At 50.0% G+C, this 20386-nt stretch overlaps 1 protein-coding gene across 3 annotated transcripts in view; it reads left to right on the top strand.

Annotated features, from left to right (window-relative positions):
• Window positions 1-20004, top strand: part of FAM168A (family with sequence similarity 168 member A) — a gene marked incomplete at both ends in the record, with an annotated part of 104746 nt that extends 84742 nt beyond the window's left edge. The window contains 4 exons of one of the 3 annotated variants that reach the window (XM_082011278.1): window positions 8951-9076; window positions 15538-15680; window positions 18125-18299; window positions 19892-20004. In XM_082011278.1, the coding sequence (XP_081867404.1) occupies window positions 8951-9076; window positions 15538-15680; window positions 18125-18299; window positions 19892-20004 (557 nt within the window). Of the gene's footprint in view, window positions 1-8923; window positions 9077-15537; window positions 15681-18124; window positions 18300-19891 lie in introns of all 3 variants that reach the window. The other 2 variants (XM_082011279.1, XM_082011280.1) reach the window with 2 other exon arrangements.
• Between the last annotated feature and the right edge of the window lie 382 nt (window positions 20005-20386).

Below are 20386 nucleotides of genomic sequence, written 5' to 3'. Positions count from 1 at the left end.
ATTTTGCAAAGTTATTTAATAAAGCCATTTACTGCAAATGACTCTGTAAGGGATCTGTTGTGTTTTGTTTGGTTTTATGCGCTTCTGGTAGGGTCTTTAGCTCCATTTCTTCCCACTGCAAATCTTAACCTGTAATATGAAACAAGTTTTGTTCCCCTAGATGTGTGCTGGCCACCTTCAAATTCCCCTGAAGGATATAACACTGAAAGAGTAAAGCGAAAAGAGCTCCACAGCATGAAAAAACCCCACAAATTTATTAGTAGCTTGTCCTGCCAGTGGCTGGCAGCATCCTCCCTGCTCAGCCAGGGATGTAAATACTGCAGCGTTCCTGCATATTGGCCTGGACATTATAAAATGTCTCTTGTCCCCAGCCACCGCCTGTGCCTCGTGCAGGCAGCAGCTCCACCACCGAGCGGGGTGATGGCCAAGGGGACACCCAAGGGAGAAGGAGCACCAAATCACTGCAGGATGAGGAATTTTTGGGGGTCTGTATTGCTTCTTGTACTTCTCAGACACCATCCTTGGGAGGCTGGAGTTCCTCTTAGAAAACAAATTGAAACAACCCCCAGAAATGTTGCATTGCTATCCAAACAAAATACTTTTCTTTGCAAAATCTTGATGGAAGCCACACGTTCCCCTGGAAAGATTTCATTTCAGCTCAGTTTAATTTTCCAAATTAAAAATAAGAAGAAAAAAAAAAAAACACTAGGAAATTTTCAAGTTTTTTGAACAGCTGCAGCAATTGCCACATGTAGGGAAGATTTGGTTCCCTTTAGCTGTATAGACCTTAGGTCTCAAATCCTTCCAGCCCAGCTCGCTCTGTATTCAGTGGAGAGAAAGAGAAACCTCCCCAGAGAGACGTTTAGCCCATCTTTGGGGACAGACTCCCCACGGGTCCTTGTCTGTCCTGCCAGGAGAACTTCAGATGAATCCTGCCTGGGGTGTCCTTCATGCTCAGGAGGAACAGGAACCCAAGGTGGGGGTTTAGATGCTCTCTCAAGTAACGCTGATACATAGTCAAGATACCCTTGGAGAAGGAGACCTCTAGGATGATGTTTTATGGGATTGCTTTCTTGGCATAGGTTAGGGATAGCCTGAGAAATGAGACCCATCTGGCATGTCAAAGCAGAGGACCTGGCTGGAGGACAAGCCTCCTTCTCTTGAACAAAGCAGTTGCTTGCACTCACAACAAAGACAAGACAGAAGTGGATGTCCCAACCCAGACAGTGAAGAAACAGTCAAGACGACCAGGAGACAACAAGGAAACACAGGGATAACCCTGGAAGTTGGGGTTCGCACAGGCGGGCAGCAGCGAGCCCTTGGGCACCCCTTCTTCAGCCCCATTGTTCCTGCAGCGGCGTCTGCAGCCTGTCCCTTCCACCCAGAAGAAAGAGGCCCCCACACTCAGCGAGTGCCGGGTTGTCTGGCATCCGCCTGGTCTCTCCTCCCTGTAAACAGTCAGATCGGTCCTCAGAAGTTTCCTCGTGATGGTTCGGCATGGAATGACCCACCCCAAGCCTTCCTGGTCAGCGGCTTTTATAAGGACAAAACCACGAAGACTGATTTTTCCCTACCTTTGTCCTGGTGGCTGTGGCTACGGGTGTCCTCCCTCTTATTAACGACGCTTAACCTCCCACGTGTGTTGATTCTTGCTCTATTTTACCACTACAGTACTTTGCAGCAAGCAGTTCTGCAGATTAATTAAGGCTTGAGTTACTGATTTTTTTTTTTTTAAAGCAACGCAAGTAATAGTCTGTTGCTTTACATTTGCATGATGTGGAAGGGGAAACGAAAGCCCTGGTCAATCTTTGTGCCAGCCAGCCTTTTGTTCACTCCCCCGATGTTCCCTTCTGAAGTGCCATCCTAATCTTTACTGACTTGCTTTCTCTAAAAAAAACCCACCTCTGATCGTTTTTGTCTCCCCTCGCCAGATCTTTTTGTTACGCAGCTTAAGGCTCAAGCAAGAAAGCATTCACAGCCGTCTTGACATTTAAATTTCATTTCTCTGTTTATGATTCTTAAAAATGCTTTTAATAATTTCCATATTAGAAATCTCCTATTGTCCAGAAAGCTGACAGGTCATTTTGTATTGAGAGCAAAAATCTTCCAGCGCCTAACACAACGTAGCTAAGCGCTAAATTAGCGAGGAAACGGCGAAGATTAAAACCGATGCTCGTCAACCCCACCCCTCCGTCCTCCCCGTAAACAATCGCGCAGCTCTTGAAATCAATGCAATTTAATATCACGGCAGGGCTCTTTCCCATTATTTGGAGATTGATCTCGTAGGAGGAGGCATGGTTCAGAGCGCTCAGCTTGCTCGTCCGCAGCCGGCGGGAAGGATGCTTTCGCGGACTCTGCTGTGCTCAGACCAGCGGCTGAGCAGCCAGGGATGCACAAGTACCAGTTAGCGGAGGAAAAAAGCCTGTGTGATGCTGTGAGTGAGGACAGCATCTATCAACATTATCTTCAGAGGCAGAGCAAAGGCTCCAGAGGCAATCCCGGCTCAGACCTTTCTTAAATGTAGAGGTTTTTTCAAGCCACTTGCAACGCCGTGCCAGTTTTTATCGAATTAACGTTTTTTAAGATGCCGATTCTGCCGCAGGCAAGGTGCCACATTAATAACTCCGGAAGGCAGGCGCGGGCTCCACCGCTCAGGACCTCCCAGCATTGCACCCACTGTCAGTGGTCACTTTGGTATGGAAAACAGACTTAAAGGAGAAAAACTACCAATTTCTGAGAGGCAGCTAATGCAAAATAAGCTCCATAAAATATTCCGCCAGTGGGGACATGCGGCAGAGCGGGCAGCATCCTCAACTGTGTTAAATGGAATTGAGTTAAAGTAATACTGTGGTTCAGTGGCCGAGTTAAAACCAGTCGTCTGTATCGGTACGGAGAGCGTTTACTCAAACTGAATCAGCTGCTGTCATACAGGAGGCTGGAAATAACCCCGCTGCGGAGAAGAACATGCTGCCGGGGTTCATGCCGTCCATCAAACATGCTTGGAATCAGAGGGGCTCGGCATTATTCTTAAAATCTTTGATTCTGAAACGGCAGACTAATTCTAAATGTATTTTTAAGCAATTTTCAATGTTGAGCCTTTAGCTGCCTCGCTGCAGAAAGCGGTGCTGTATGTTCCCAGCAGAATTGCTGCTCTCAAACACATCCTATCCACCGACGAGGTTCTTCGGTTTCAGTCCTCCTGGGCTGGCGCTGGGGGTGGTACCTGCTGGCACAAATCCTTCAGGATCACTAAAAAAGCAATCACAAACCAAAGTTTCATCTGCTTGGATATCTGATTCTCCATATGTAGGTTAACCAGGCAAATGTGTCCCTTGATACTACTTGGAATAGAGGTTGAAAAGTGTGGGAAGAGCATCCTTCGCTTGTGAGATCTGAATTTGTGGGATGTAAGTGAAAGCGAGCTGTCAGTCTTGAAAGAAACTGTTCTGTACGAGCTTGATCAGCCTCTCTGGTCCACCCTAAAGGTGTTCCTCAGACAAGCTCTCTCTGGTTAGGTGTCTCCTGCCCCAAATCTCATGGCCTTTGGCTTCCATGCAAAATCTTAGCAAAGAGATCAACCACGGAGCGAAGACGAAGACTGCCTTCTGCTCCTGCCCTTAGTGTGGTTCACCCCAAGTGAAGAGAAGTGTACCGGCGGTGGTTAATTTCCAAAGTTTAGTCTTCGAATACCTGTCACTTGTGTGCCATCCGCTTTCGTCCTTGATGTCCTCCAAACACGCTACAGTCCCTGACACCGCGCTGGAAGTCAGCGATGCTCCTGCTCTTCTGTTGACCTCATGGTTCTCAAGACCCTGGGATCCATGTGGAAAATTAAATGATTTAGTGCCAAATCTAAATGATTTAGTGCCCAATTTAGTTTAGTGTTACAAACTTTGTAATTGCCTCAATCGGAGAAGCGTAAGGAGACGTGGAGAGGAGCTTGGAGAAGTCTGGAGTCCCCTTGGTCCACACAGGTCCAGTAGCAGTGAGGAAAGGAAAATAACTGGAATCAGTCTTGATTCCTCCCAGTCTCAGTGTCGGGTATCTGGTGAATATTTGCTAACGTTCGGACACCAAAGGGACGATAAATCCTTCATCAGATCATTTCAAACCAGCCCTTCCCAAGGTGCAGGTAACAGCCAGCCACTGCATTGCTTGCAAAGCTCAGCCAAGAGAGTCCTGCGTCAAGCAAGGGAATTAATTTCTTTCCATCCTGATTCATTGAAACAACCCAAATTTCTGCCTCGTGTGATTTTCCTGATGTGTTTTTCCATATTTGTTAGAGGGAGAGACACAAGATTGCTGCAAAACACCGGCATTGCAAAATCTGATGCTTGTAATAAGCCTGGTTATTTAGGACAGAGTTATTAAAGAAAATTCCTTTCAAGTATGTAAAAATGAGCACCTAAAATCACTCTACTGCAGAGACACCAGGCGCGCCAATTTAAAAAAAAAATAAATAAATGTGTGTCTTCATTAAGCCTGGTGCATGTTCCCTCCCAGGCATTCTGTCTTCCTGAGATGGTTGTTTTGTTTTAACTTCCTTCATTAAAGCGTGCCTTTTCATTTTTCTGAAAGTAGGGCACGCTTTTCGCACGGAGGCTGGCTTACGCTTTAACTGCATTTATTAATAATGCAGGGGAGAGTAATGCTTTGCATCCATTACTTCAGTGCCCTTTCGGAGAAGAACAGAGATTTCTAAAGTCGGCCTCGGAAATTACGGGTCTCTGTGGGGATGTTGTGGGACGGGACGGAGGCTCCGATCCCCCATTCCTGCTTCTGGGTCCTCCCTGGAGGAAACGTTGCTCTGCAGAGGGAAAGCGTAGGCATCGTCTTTCCCCACATAAGTGCTCTGAACCATCCTCTATAGGCGCCCACTAACTATTTAGGGGCACCAGTGGGTCCCCTAAGGTGGGTATCTTGGGGGCTGGTGGGGTGAATATCCTGTAGAGCCTTGCAAGGCTTTCTAGGAACAAATGCTCCCACCGTCTTGAGGCCCTCAGGCACAGAGTAACGGGGCTGCCTGGGGAACTGAGCTTATTGCCAACTTTGTATGAGGCTCAAAGCCGTATCCATCACAAATAAGGTTGGTGGCGGGCAGCAAGAAATGTAGGTATCGTATATACTGCGTCATCTGCTTCATCCCTTCCTTGCGATTCTGTACTCCAGTTAATGCATGGAATTTTCTTCAGGCACACCTGGTTCCTATTTTTCTCTTTTCCACTTAAAATATGGCCTGAGCATATTGGCTAGAGGTCCTCGCAGGGAGAAGGACCAGTCCCGGCGCTGCAGAGACCCTCGCTCAGTTCTCATCGGTTGCCCAGTTCCCACCATTAGATTTGCCAGGGACCCAACTGGTAATGAATAAAAGCTCTTCATTTTTTAATGACCAGCGTAGGCGAGAGGCTAAACCACATCCAGAAGACACTGCTAGGAGTTAGACCTTAAATGATATTAGATAGTCACGGCTGATTTGTAACCTCTGTGAATTGTAGCTCTTGCAAAAGACCAGGAGATATTAATGTTCCTAGAAGCCTCCTTGGTTCACCTTTTGTGTAGTTTTAAGTGATGGATTCTCCAAGGATCCATGATTTAATGTACAGAACACACGTAGCTATGGCGAGCTCCCAGCCATCTCAGACCCAAATTACCTTGATTTTTTGGTAGGTCTGATGTGGAGAGGAGAAACCGCAGAGGAAAGATTCATATAACATCTAAATAAATTGTCTCATCAGGCTTGGAGATTAAAACCTTTGTGAAATCCAGAGGCAAAAATTAATCTGGTTCTGAGTAAAAGCGTGTTTCTGTCTCAGCGCTGGGAGTTAGCTCTCCAGTGTGATGTTCCGGAGCGCAGTGTACCGTGGAAAATAAAGCAAGGCAGTTTGGAAACCCTTAATAACTCGCAAACCTTTGGGAGGGGGCACAGGCTCGGAGCAGAATGTGATCAGTGCTCGAGCGGAGGAGAAGTTGCGCTCTGAATATCTCACTCCACACAAACCTCCTGGTTTTCTCTGGAAGAAGGTGAGGAGGTAGGAGCACGTTTCCATGTCTCCAACTTGCTTGGGAGAAGGAGATGTGAAGTGCATCTTTAACACGTCTTCACGTGTGACTCCCTCGGGGTTGATGGGAGGATAAGGAACCCACCACCTCCTGCTGTGGGCCATGGTGTCCCTCCAAAGAGCTCATCTTTCTGCCCCAGATGGCTTTGTCCAAGCTTGGTTGGTTCTGCTGTCAGTTCCCTGCCTACAAAATCACACCTTCATTGTTCCTCTCTTGCCCAAAGGACCTTTTTTCTTTTTCCTCCCCTCCAGAAGTCTCATGAGTTGGCAGATCTGACCCAAAATCCCTTTACTGTATCTCTGGGGAAATCCTACCTGTCCCTAAAGCCACCACAGGGAGAAGGGGACAACGGGGACATACCCTGACCTCCAACCTTATAGAGATCTTGGGCAATTCAGTCATTTGGTGTAGAAAAACAGCGTCTCAACAGTCTACCTTCTGCGTTCACGAAAAATACCTTTCAAGAAGCCATAGATCGGCGATTTTCTTTGATTCCAGCAGCTGCATCGTTTTACCTCCTTTACCCTCCACAACTTCACAGTGACGTCTAACCACTAAGCAGCTTGCTGAGGATCGATCAACCCTCGCTTGGTTTTCTTTCCTTAGTAGCTGGGTGTGTGAAATACCGCGGTACATGGAGAATCCGGAGCTTATTTCTTCTCTAATGACAGCTGGTGAGCAGCGAGCTGTAGTAACTGGCTGAGGCTTTCAAAAGCACTCCACTGGGAGGTGGTGGGACTTAAAACAAGGATGGTGGGGGGCCATCATTTGAGATTAGTCTGGAACAAAAAGTTAGAACAGATTCATAGTTTCAGGGGGAAAAAAAAAAACCACAAACAGAAAAAGACCTGTTAAGCCTTTCCCAAAGGCACCAACTTTGGGAAGGAGCCTGGTTGTAGGCTTGTGTTGGTGATCTGCCTTCTCCGTAGATGTGCTCCAGAGAGCCTTTGGTGTAATGGCAGTCCTTCTTAGGTAAGCATTGGCAGTGCATTTGGGCATAGGATAAAGGTATAGCTGGTGCTGGTTCATCATACAGCAGTGCATTTTGGCAGTTGATACAAGGCCTTTTCCTCTTTCAGAAAATTTAAGACCCACAGGATGACTGAATTCCATTGGTCCTTTCTCAAATCCCACAAGACTTTAGTAAAGCCTTTGACAGCGTCTCCCACAGCATTCTCCTGGAGAAACTGGCGGCTCGTGGCTTAGACAGGTTTACTCTTCGCTGGGTGAGGAAGTGGCTGGATGGCCGAGCCCAGAGAGTTGTGGTGAACGGCGTTAAATCCGTCTGGTGGCCGGTCACAAGCGGTGTTCCCCAGGGCTCGGTTCTGGGGTCGGTCTTGTTCAATGTCTTTATAGGTGATCTGGATGAGGGGATCAAGTGCTCCCTCAGTAAGTTTGCAGATGACACCAAGTTGGGTGGGAGTGTTGATCTGCAGAGGGATCTGGACAGGCTGGATCGATGGGCAGAGGTCAACTGTATGAGGTTTAATAAGGCCAAGTGCCGGGTCCTGCACTTGGGTCACAACAACCCCAGGCAACACTCCAGGCTTGGGCAGGAGTGGCTGGAGAGCAGCCTGGTGGAAAGAGACCTGGGGGTGCTGGTTGACAGCCGGCTGCACATGAGCCAGCAGTGTGCCCAGGTGGCCAAGAAGGCCAACAGCGTCCTGGCCTGTATCAGCACTAGTGTGGCCAGCAGGAGCAGGGCAGGGATCTTGCCACTGGACTCGGCACTGATGAGGCCGCATCTCGAATCCTGTGTTCAGTTTTGGGCCCCTCACTACAAGAAGGATGTTGAGGTGCTGGAGCGTGTCCAGAGAAGGGTGATGGAGCTGGGGAGGGGTCTGGAGCACAAGTCTGATGAGGAGCGGCTGAGGGAACTGGGGGTGTTCAGTCTGGAGAAGAGGAGGCTGAGGGGAGACCTTATCGCTCTCTACAACTACCTGAAAGGGGTTGAGGTGACGAGGGTGTTGGCCTCTTCTCCCAAGTAACTAGCGATAGGACAAGAGAAAATGGCCTCAAGTTGCGCCAGGGGAGGTTTAGATTGGATATTAGGAAAAATTTCTTCACCGAGAGAGTGGTCAGGCATTGGCACAGGCTGCCCAGGGAGGTGGTGGACTTGCCATCTCTGGAAGTGTTTAAAAAACGTGTGGATGTGGCACTTCAGGACATAGTTTAGGGGACATGGTGGCGCTGGATTAATGGTTGGACTTGATGATCTTGAAGGTCCCTTCCAACCTAGTGATTCTGTGATTCTGTGATTCTGTAAGATTTGGCTCTTGAGATTCTTCTGGGTTATCTTACTTGGCTTCATAAATACTTTTCCACAAACTCGGATATAGGGTGACCTGCCCAAAGCCACTGCTTCTGCTGCCTGTGCTTTCCAGAGTTTCTAAGGACCACCCAACGCTGTGATGGGGTGGTCACAGCGACCAGTACCTCATCCACTGGTGGTACCTAACATGCAAGCATCTCAAAGGGTTTTATGGTGAATAAAATGCCTCGTACACCAGGCTCAGCCTGTTTTCCAGCTGGGAAACACAAGGCCAAGGACAGCCGTTACTGTCCCTACGCACAGGGGTGACCAGTGATATCTGGGGCGAGATGGTGGCTCTGCTGGCCACAGCCCCCGGGTGTAAATCTTCATGCAGGTCACTTAGCTCAGGAGGCCGGTTGTTTGGGGTAGGTAACTGGTTTGCTGCAACGCACTGTGCAAACGCTCCCTCCATGAGGAGCAGGTGGGGTGAGAGGAAGCACGGTATGAAATTCCTACAGATAGTTGTCCTTAAAGAGGGGGGGGAAGAGAGCAGCAAAGTGGTTCAAATGTGACATCAATGCGGGAAGTTGTATCTTCGTTGCTCTGTGTGACATCTCTTCTCTGTCTCCACTCAAGCTACACTTCTGATGAAGCAAGCCTGGCCACAGACCTCCTCCTCCTGTGCCACGGAGGGCACCTTCCACCTCCCGGTGGACACCGGGACCGAGAACAGAACTTACCAGGCTTCTTCTGCAGCATTCAGTAAATAAACCTTTTCTTCTGGGGTTTTACTTGGTTGTTTTGTGCCCAGTTGTCTCCCCTCCTGTGGGTTATTTGGGGATGGGGTTATCTGGGATCAGCCTGTTTGCAACGGATGGGATCACTCATGTCCGTGCAGGTGTCCGTGTGTCCTTCCCTGGGTGCTGAGCCCTGACACAGGTGAGGCTGCCGTAGGTCCTGGGGGTGCTCGCTGGCACCATGTAGCAGATCCATCCCCTTCTGCTGCCAGAGCTGCCCAGCGGGAGCGTTGCATTGCTGCTGCAATTCCCTTCTGGGATGAAATTTTGGAGAGCTCTTGGGTTTTTTTCTTCTGAAAATGAGGTAGCATCCTTGCCCCTTTCTGTTCACATGCGTTAAAACTATGAAGGAGCGAGGAAAGGAGAGCACCGACCCTCCTAGCGCTCCTTCAGAGGAGGAAGTCAACTGGAGAAGGGTGAAGGCCTCTCTTCTAGCCGAACGTTTGGTCCCCGGGAGCAACCGGCGGTTGTTTGCGGGTGTATTATGATGCTCTGCGGTTCAGCAGAATGATACGCGTCGAAAAACCGGGGAGAGATTATTTCCTGTTCCCTTAAAAGTGAAAGAGAGAATTCCAAAATAAAGCATGATTTTCAAGGAGCCCCCGGTGAAATTCCCACCTTTTAACTCAAACGGGCTGAGCAGGGGCAGGGGGAGGAGATGCTGCCTATGGATCGAAGTCAAACAGGCTTTTCCAGCTGGAGCCTTGTAATCTCATCCCCGGCGAGGCCAGATAGTGCCTCAGGGAGGGGGGATGAGCTCCGTGATAAGGCCCCCGGTGCTTCCCCTGCTGCGTGGGGTGTCCTCTGGCCCCTGCCCGACTACTCTTGCCCGCTCTTGCCCTCATGCCGCCTGCTAAAGCCGGGACCTGGCTAGCGCGGGGCGTGCTGCAGGTGTGAGGTGGGACCACTCCTAGGTTCAAAATGCAAAATTAACCTTCCAAACACCCCTGGGACCTGGAGAATCTCCCAGTCGTATTTGGGGGGGGGTGGGAAAGGTATCTTAAAGCGACTCTCCACGGTTTGCAAGGCTGGGACCGCTGCGGCCGTGCACACACCTGGGTTGAAGCTCCTCACCGTCTTTCTGCTCCAGGCTCCCTTTTTGTGCTAAATTAAACCATTTACAGAAGGAGATGAGAGGAAGAAATATTGTTTCTTTTCTTGACGAAAAGAATTCTTAAAAATGAACTTATTAAAAGCCTTTGGGAGACTTTCTCTTTGAAAAGGGATGTCCCTACCATTCTTTGGGGTAGAGACTGTATGCCTGACACGGTGCCTGGGCTTTGCATCGCACCCAATTTCACGCCAGACCAGATTTGACCGAGTTGAAGGTGTTTGGAAAAATCTCAGCTAGTAATTAGTAGAAACCTAGATATTATTTGTCAAAATTCCCTTGGAGTTCAACCTATGCCTGAATGCGATTTCTCCTCCCCACTGCACCTCCGGGCTGCTGCGGGTGAGAATCCTCCCTCGAAACCAGAGAGATCAAGAGTAGGTACCGGGGTAGGAAGAGGTTTGGGAGCAAAATTCGGCTGTGGCCACCCAGTGTGGGTGATAAAGGAGATTAATAATGCAGTCACCGGCCAGACCCATGCAGCCTGGCCTCGTTTCCAGAGAACAGGCTTGAGCACATTTAATTTGGAAATTAAATGGAATAGAGAAAGCCTTGAGGTTTGATTTGCAGAGGTGTTTCAGGCTTATAGCTGCGGTTGCCTTTGCCAGAGCTTGGCTGGGAGATGCCATCTCAGGTGTAGGCTCTGAAAAATCAGAAGCATTTCAGGTCGGGTTTCCCAAAATTGGTCCTGCCCCTCAGCTCCATCTCACCTAGCCCAGGTGTTGTTCTTGGGCGTACAGCCTTCGCCCGGTGTCCTGAGGCAGGAGATGGGTGAGAGCTTACTCATGAGCATCAACAAGGGGTCAGATCTGGATGGAGGACAGCCAAGGAGAAGCCTGTGAGATGAGTCCTTCTGTTCCCAGGGTGAAGAGTCCCCACCAGTATGGACTGGAGCCACACACTGAACAGGGATAAATACAAATAAATATGGAATAGCTGCTCAGTGCCTCCCCACATCTGCACCAATAAGATAGAAAAGGTTCTGAGGGCTCCACTGAGCTGTGAACCTGCAGTGAAAGACCATGGCAAGACATGCGTGAACTTAAAGGCTGGGTGAGGGCTGCCCAGGTGCCTTCATCCCGGCTTTGCCTATAGTGTGGGGACATAGAATAGAATCACAGAAGGGTTTGGGTTGGAAGAGACCTTTCAAGGCCATCCAGTCCAACCCCCTGCCATGAGCAGGGACATCCCCAACTCGAGCAGGTTGCTCAGAGCCCCGTCCAGCCTGACCTGGGATGTTTCCAGGGATGGGGCATCTACCACCTCTCTGGGCAACCTGGGCCAGGGTTTCAACACCCTCATCGTCAGAAATTTCTTCCTTATGTCCAATTTATAAGCTTTCTCCTCAGCCCCTCTCAGCCCTGGCAGCTGCAGGAAGGTCTCCCCGGAGCTTCTCTGCTCCAGGCTGAGCCCCCCCAGCTCTCCCAGCCTGTCCTCCCAGCAGAGCTGTTCCAGCCCTCAGAGCATTGCTGGGGCCTCCTCTGGCCCCACTCCAGCAGGTCCATGTCTCTCCTGTGCCGAGGGCTCCAGAGCTGGATGCAGCACTGCAGGGGGGTCTCCCCAGAGTGGGGCCGAGGGGCAGAATCCCCTCCCTCGCCCTGCTGGCCACGTGGCTTTGGGGGCAGCCCAGGACACGGTTGGCTTCTGGGCTGTGAGTGCACATTGCTGGCTCCTGTCCAGTTTTTCACCCACCAGGACCCCCAGGTCCTTCTCCATGGGGCTGCTCTCCATCCCTTCACCCCCCAGCCTGTGCTCATACCGGGGGTTGCCCTGACCCAGGTGCAGGACCCTGCACTTGGCCTTGTTGAACATCATCAGATTCACACGGGCCCATTCCTCGAGCTTGTCCAGGTCCCTCTGGATGGCATCCTGTCCCTCAGGCGTGTCACCCGCACCACTCAGCTTGGTGTCTTCTGCAAACTTGCTGAGGGTGCCCTCGATCCCACTATGTCAGTGATGAAGATACTAGAGTACTGGTCCCAGTACAGACCATGAGGGACACAGCTCGTTACTGGTTTCCACTTGGACATTGAGCCGTCGACTGTAACTCTGGGTGTGGCCATCCAGCCAATTCCGTAGCCATCTAAGGAGTCATGCTTGTGGCGAACCCTTCATGTGGAAACAAGAGGACGTGGTGATACAAAATTCATCATAGAACTCTTTTTTCCCCGCACCAGCCTTCGTGCTTTTATAGAAAAATTCATCTGTGCAATTCAGGGCACTTCTGTGTTGCAGGATCATAAGGTTGAGATTTCTAGAGTGGCATGAGGGATTTAATCAGCAATTTTAATAGAAGCTGGAGCTTAAAGGCTCGCTATTGCTTTTGAAATCCCAGCCTGCTGCTGAACCGCGAAGCGGCAGAAGCATGGGCCATGCCTACCTCCTAATCCTAATAAGGTGTTAGATAGTCATAATTAGGCTTTAAAATTAGCTGTCAGACATGCTTTTCTGAGAGGAGCCTCCATCATCTTGTGTCATTAAAACTTGATTATGCGTCATTTTTACCCGCAAATTGTTCTGGTTTTTTCCCAATTTATAAACGTGGAAGATTACATCTGGCTGGACAGTTATGTTTAATACCTTTTTTAATACTGTAGCAAAATTGTCCATGATGCAGCAATTGAGAAATCACAGCAAGCGTTAGCATTCAAGGTGGTGAAACTACACAGCCTTGAGTTGGTCCACATCTCCAGATGCCCATCAGAAATGAAGCGTGATGCCAAGAACCAGCAGCCTCCAAGGTCTTTGTTGGAAGAAAATGAGCTCAAAATAGAAAAAAATCCGTAAGATTGAAAAACAGGAGGTTGGTTGGTCTGCAGGTGACGTTCTTGGGTTCCTGGAGGCCCTCATGATGGAGGAGTCTCCAGTTCTGCTGCTACGGTGAATACATCCATTTCGAACCTGTATTTCCTCCCACTGCTTCCATCTTTCATTTAAAGATAGTTGTTCTCCTGCTAATGCGAGTCAGAAGAAGGGTCACAGCTATTGCGCTGTTTAATTAGCACATTTTTTTCCAATCTGCAGTAATCAGGAGGCGGTGAGATGCTGTTTGGGAGTTCCTAGAAAGCTCCTTTTTATCTTCATGCTGTTTCAGCGCTGGGTGGATAATATGGGATATTAGTGGACTTGAAATCTTAGCCTTCATTAATTGCTGCCCTGAACACTGGTTGAGTAAATTAGTTCATTTGAGGGTTTAGACATCTTATCACTGGGCTTATCTCTCCATCCTACACAGTCTTCAGGGCCCGTTTGCTCTAAGGATGATTTCTCCCAGCCCTCCTGCAAGAGCTCGTTACTGTTTCTCATCAGCCATCCCAGCCCATGTGCTTTTCCTTGCTCGTGTGAGCAGATTTTTTACCATTTCCTTTTTTTTAACCATTCATCGAGCTGTGACCAACACCTTGATGCCTTCACAGCACACTTGATGCAGTGCGGGGTGTCCCATGGCAGCAGCTCAGCTTTTAGTCTACCCTAAAAAATCAACCCTTAAAGCACAACAAGTATTCTTGAGGATTTTTTCCCCAATTTAGCACTTAAATAATGTTTCAGGGGCAACTTCATGGAGCCTTTCTTGGAAATGCCTCTAAAGGTTGGGAATTCATGTGCTGCATATCGTAGGTGCATGGACACCCCATCCTTGAGGCAGGTTGCACCACCTTTAGATGCTGCACTTCCCATGAGGTCTTATGGAACTTCACTGCCAGGTGAAAAGAGTTGGATTATGCAGTGTTATTGTGGACCTGCTTAAAGCCACCCCTTTCTTTTTGGTGGAGCATATGGGGGTCAACCCCATATTCATCACAAGCCAACAGGTAGGAAGGTACCTTGAAAGGAAGCAGAAGAAGAGTGGAGATCTTCACGGGATGTCCTCACTCCTCACTCCAGGGAAAGCTTTTAACAAAAAAAAAGATAAATGTGATCAAACTTGCATTAGAGGATCTTGAGCTGGTACTGCTGGGTCTTCCTGGAAGGAAAACAGACTTTTATAAGCACCAGAACATAATGCAAATATCAGCAAAAACCCAAAGGGACACCCACAGCCAGCAGGTCAGCTGATATCACGTTATCCTTTAGATTAGGTTTTGTTAGGTTAGGTTTATTTTTCTGGGATTATTTATTTTTTTATTTTTCCCATGTTTCGGAAAGAATCCTTCATTTTAGTTTGTCCCCCATATACTCAGCATCTCCTAAATGCTGCAAGATAAATTAAAATTTCTTTAGACCTTTGATAAAGTGTAAATCTGGGACTTGGATGCTCCAGCTAAACAGCCTGATGGGATGACGGGGAAGACTGGGGAATGCTGAAGTCCAGTTTCTTTTCCGTGCATCCTACCAGAAGACAAAAGTTGCTGAAATCTGCCGTATTGGGATCACAAAGCTGAAAATACGGCAAGGGACGTTTCCCTGGCTGCCCAAGCGCTGCCCTCCCAAGCCCCCGCCACTCCGCACGCCTCGCCAGCAGCCTGCCCTGCCTGCTTACCGAGCAGAGAAAATGGCTTTTCTTAATGGCAGTAAAGCAGATCTGCTGCTTTTGCGGCTAATGCAAACAGCCTGTGACAGGTATGAAGGTGCTTGAGCATCGTGTGGGGTTGCCTCTCCCAGCTGCGAGGTGAGCTGGTGGTCACAGCCCTCCTTTGCAGGAGAGGAGGCTGCTCAGCCCTACCCACCCTGATTAAATACTTGGAAACATGCATCATTTTTACCTCTTAATATGGAGGTTTGGACCATCGGTGGTGCTGCCTTTCCGGTCATTGCCTGGGGACATAGGCAGGGAACAGCAGTACTGTGCCATGAAATTAGATCCTCCAGCAATTAAATTCTGGTTTTACCCATCACACCCCAAGCAAAAAAGGTGAAAGGACAAAAATCTGGGGAGGAGAGAAGGAAAAGCATTATTCTCATCAGGTAGATGTGTAGAGATGGGCGAGTAGGTGTGGGGATACTGCTGTCTTGGGTGATTGAAGTGCTAGTTGAGTCCCATCAAGTCATGCCTTGACCATTGGGAATACTCATCGGCTCTTTGGCCCGGTGTAGGCAGTGTGGGAAGAGCCACTGCCGGGCTGGGTGGAGGATGCAGCCCTGGCTGCTGTGATTGATTAGGCAGTGGCTGGATGCTGGACTCAGAGGTCTCGGCTTGGTGGGTTTTATGGGACGTCAGTAGATGCTGGTGCATCTCGGTACGTCCCCATGCTGAGTGAGGCCCAGCGAGCAGACGGTGCATCACGGACGGTGGCTTGGGTTGCTCATGTGCTGTGTGGACCGACTCTGCATCTATAAATCCTTATCCTAACTTGGACTACTCTTGTCTCTGCCAGGGTACACTGCGGGGACTCCCTACAAGGTCCCACCGACCCAGAGTAACAACGCACCTCCTCCCTACTCACCGTCTCCAAACCCGTACCAAACTGCTATGTACCCCATCAGAAGTGCCTATCCACAGCAGAACCTGTACACCCAGGTAGGTGCCTCGCCAGCCGCCGCGGCAGCTCACCACCTCACTCAGCGGCGTGCAGATGCAGCCCAAGGTTCCCGTAGGGCTTCATCCTTCGCTGTCAGGGCTGGGCATCCATGTCCTGGTGGGGCTTGGTGGGTCTCCAAGATGCTGGAGTCTCTCTCTTGCTTCCTCCATTGGAACCTGTGGATGAGATGTGGTCTTGTGTGGTTATCGATGTGCAGCGGAGTCAACATAATGGCATCCCTGTGGCTCAGCCAGGATGGGAATCAGGTCCCTTCTCCCAAAATCACACACCTGACTTCTGGGGCTTGCTGGCTTCAGGATGGTCCTTGCACCCACCTCTCCCCACCCTCCCCAGAGGCTCTCAACACTGCTCTTCCCCAGGGCCACAGATGAGTCTGGGTCACCACAAGGTCCACTTGGTGGTGGCCGTTGGCATCTCACTTGACTTGCATTGCCCTCCTGCCATCTCTCATGGAAAAGCCCCTGTGTCACCTTCACCAGCACAAGCTACTTCAGGCATGACCCAGATTTGTGTCCTCGTGGAGGAGCTTCTCCCTGAGCACCTGGATGGGTTTCCAGTACCATCTTCTCTGCTCCTGCATTGCCACCGCCTCTAGCTATGTGCTGGGGCCAAGATCCTCCACAAGGTTGCAATACAGGGTAGATGTCCTCTGAAAATCACCTTGATGCCCCTTCACACTGAAGATCATGAGGTCCTCAGAGAAATCTGGCCCTACGGCTCCCCTAGCTTTCTTCCTCCTCTTTAACGTCAACCAACTTCTCCAGCAGCTACAACCTCATGGAGTGGTTTCTACAAGCCTTGCTGAGACCAGAGCGCCTCCTCTTGCGGATTTTGTCTGCTGTCACCTCTCCTTCCATTAACTGAGTGTTGCATAAACTGCGGGGGACCAGACCCATCCCTGCATGCTGGTTCCTCTCCGATCCTGGCCACAGCAGGAGGTTGGCATCCGCTAGCAGTGCCCACCAACAAGCCTGAGATGGAGCAGAGCTTGCAGATGTCATTTCCTCATCTCTGCTTCCCAGGGACCGGCAAATAAGAGTTTTGACAGCCTGTAAGGGAACAACAGCGAGTAGATGATTTGGTAGATCCTTTCAGCACGCTGTGCTTGCAGCACTCACTGCCTGGGGTTTTCCTTCTCTGCAGCTGGTTCCTCAGGCACCTTTTCTTCATGAGCATAATTTATCTTGGCACGTCCTTCTCGTTCCCCAAGGAAATGCCTTGCAGCATCTGCAATTTGTCCTATCAACCTTTGTAGCTCCTGAAAGAAAGAAGTAATTTCATAGTTCACCTGCATCTCCTTCTCCTCTTAATCCATTCCTTCAGCGGTTCTCTAATGGCTTTCACGAGCGCACAGTAAGATCTCCCTTCGTTGGTTTAAACCCCGTAATCTTTCCGACTGCCCCTGGTTTGTGGGTGCCGGCGGTGTCCCTGCCTGTTCCAGGGATGGCAGTTCTCTCCCTTGCGCCGCTCACCTTTCAGGCCCTTCTTTATTTTGGGCATGGACCTTTTTCTGTTGGCTCCTTTCTTTTATTCCCACCCGTCCTTTCCCCCTTGTTTCAAAACCCTGCGGGACTCAGCAGCCTGGATTTTGGAGCCCTTCTGTTTCCCATCAGAAACCCGAGAAGACAACATGCTTCCCAGACCGGAGCAAGCACCTTGGGATCAGCCGAGAGCCATGGCTTCTCCTCTTCTTCCATGTCTTGTTCATTTCCTATGCCAGCAGCCAAAGTCCTTTGGGTCCAGGTCCCATTTCATCCCACCAAACGGATGCAGCACCATTTGTCCCTGACAAGCTGACTCTCTGCCTCATGATGCTGATCCCCCTCCCAGTCCCGTTGCCTTCATCCATCCCAGGGACCATCCCACATGTCCACAGGTTCAGCTTCATCCTTGCTTGTCCAGGTCTCCAAGCACAGCAGCTTGCTCATGTGAAGCAGAAGGAGCTCGCTCATGTGAAGGTCCCTCATGAGAAGGACCAGCCCTTTGGCAGGGCTTGAACGATGTCCCATGGGCGGCTTTTGGTACCAGCAGCTACGCGTAACGCCTTGCTTCTGCAACACGGCCGGAGGAGCTGAGGGCTTGAAGTCTCAAAGTGAAGGACTGTCACAGCAGAGTCGCTCCGGGCTTGTGATATGGGCTGAGTTTGGGAACCCACCAAGCGCGGGGGGTAGGTGTGGGGCTGTGCTGCCCCAGCCAGCAGGACTGGCCCCGAGAGCATCACTGCTCACTCCATAGCAGGATCTACGGTCGCAGCTGATGTAACTCCTTGCTGACAGCACGGTCTGTGTTACCGGGCTGACATCCGCTGCACGCAGAGCTGGTGAGCGCCTCTAAATCAAATAATGGGCTTCAAGTGGTTGCTTTGGCTTGTGCTTTCAGTCGAACGGCAAAGACAATGGTGGTTTTTTCCCTTCTCAAACAGGGAGCGTATTATACCCAGCCAGTGTACGCGGCACAGCCTCACGTTATCCATCACACCACCGTGGTTCAGCCCAACAGCATCCCATCGGCCATCTATCCGGCCCCGGTCGCTGCTCCCAGGACCAACGGTGTGGCCATGGGGATGGTCGCTGGGACCACCATGGCTATGTCAGCAGGTAAGAAGGCAAATCATTCCGTGTTCTGAGCCATCGTTTCATCTCTTGGGTGCGACGTATCCAACTAACCTGTGCAGGAGGCTCGTCCTGGACAAAAAGCTCTCTGGGCATCTGACGTGCTGGCCGCAGCCTTGCAGGGTGTACCTGGCAAGAGGCTGCAGAAGCACCTTGCACACAGCTAATTGCAGCTTCATCTGCTAGTTTTGCTTGCTGGTTACCGCTCCTTTGCAGGTGAAAATCAATTAATTTGCTCCCGATCCTGGTCTAGCTCAGTTTTTAGGATAGCAGAGAAGACCTTTTGTTAGGTTCACTCTAGAGGGATGCACTCTTGCATCCTTAAATAGATTATTCTTTCCTCTGTCTGTTCCATAAGTAGAGGAATAACCAGGTTTGTCCATCCTGTTGCATTTCTATCCTCAAGTTCTTTTTTTAGGATACTTATGGTCTTGCTTTTGTTTGACAAAATGAACATTAACCTTGGTTTCTGTATCCCAAATCCTCTGCAATTTACGTGCAGGATTGCTTCAATCCTGGTAAACTGCAATTAGTTGATAGCACATGGAGGAAGGATACGGGCTGGTTTTATTTTTTCCAAAGCCTGTATTTCTCTCATTGACAATTCTTAGGATTGTGTATTGAATTATGCCGAGAAACGCATCATTCATCCTTTTGCATCTGCATTAGCTGTGAAATAGGACTCTGTTGTGGGATGCAATCCCTGCTACAAGCAGAGATATTGCAGCCTGGGTATGACGAGAACCACCCTGTGAGAGATTTGCTGTTGCTTGTACTGAGAAGTGGATAGACGTAACTAATGCACGTGGATTGTCTTGAGACTTCATGAGTAGCATTTGTAGAGAGATACCAGAAACTGTGAAGTTGTTTTGAGCACCCGGTTACTCCCAGAACAGAGTGGTTTGGGGCTGTATTCTCCCTCCCCGTGTCTGCGGAAGGCATGGTGCAAATTCTTGCCTAGAATCCCAGCTGCAGACTAAAAGGAAAGGGGCTGCACCGGGCGGTCCCTCTGCTTCACACCTGGGAGAGGATCACTACTTCCTGGCTTTAAATGAAGCAAAAACGCTCCACTGCCCTTGAGAGATGATTGGCAAAGTTCATCTTAATTTTCCCTGGAAGGTCTGGGGTTTTTCTCATCTCCTTCCGCAACTCTTATCCCTTCCAGTTTGGTCCTTAGATGTTTCAGATCACTGCAGTGATCTGCTGTTGCAGTTAAGCCCGGTGCCTTCAGCAGGTGGAAGGTGTCAGCAGGTCGGTGGCTCACTCTGCTGTTGGTCTTTAGGGACAAGGAAAATGGGAAAAAGATGAATTAAGGGCTGAAAGTAACATGGAAAATACACTGGAGCTTCAGGTGGGTTTATTCCCTTCATAGCGTTGGCCGACACCAAACGCATGAGTCGAACGCCTTCGATTTAGGTCTCACGGGCAGAATAGTATTTGGGAGAACTGAAGAAGAAAAAAAAGGCAGCTGACGCCATGCCCACCCCTCAGATGAGGTCTGCAGCACCCTGCCCTGGGGCTACCGCTCCCCCGCCGGAGCTCTCCTCCTTGCTAAGCACTTCTCCCTGCCGTTGCAGGAACCTTGTTGACCACCCCACAACACACCGCCATCGGAGCACATCCAGTTTCTGTGCCAACGTACAGGGCTCAAGGAACCCCCACCTACAGCTACGTACCTCCACACTGGTAAACCCGCTGGCCAATTCATGTAAGTGCTGCCTTCGCGAGTCTTGCTCTGCCCGTGTCGATTAATTAGCCACCGAGCACTGCCGTCGCTTCTCTCCTTCCCACAAAGCTGCTGAATCCCTTTGCCCGGGCGATGCTTTGGCTCCGGAAGAGCCATTTAGCACCGCTCCGCGGCAGCGATAGCTGCACGGCGCGCTGTCACGGGGCTACGGAGGGTGTTAGCACAGCACGGCGTGCCGTGACCTTACTTCTTGCTGCTCGCTGCATGCAAAGCTTTAGCGGTGATCTCAGTGGCATCGAGCTGCTCCGAGTGCAGCCGGGCGCTGTGAGGGTGGAAATTTTCATGCTTTAAGGTTTTGGATGCATCACACTCTTTCACAGAGTCA

This window comes from Phaethon aethereus (assembly GCF_964289735.1).
Source record: "Phaethon aethereus genome assembly, chromosome: 1".
NCBI classification, from domain to species: Eukaryota; Metazoa; Chordata; class Aves; order Phaethontiformes; family Phaethontidae; genus Phaethon; species Phaethon aethereus.
The sequence above is the reverse complement of the archived record's forward strand: the minus strand, read 5'-3'. Positions and strand labels throughout refer to the sequence as shown.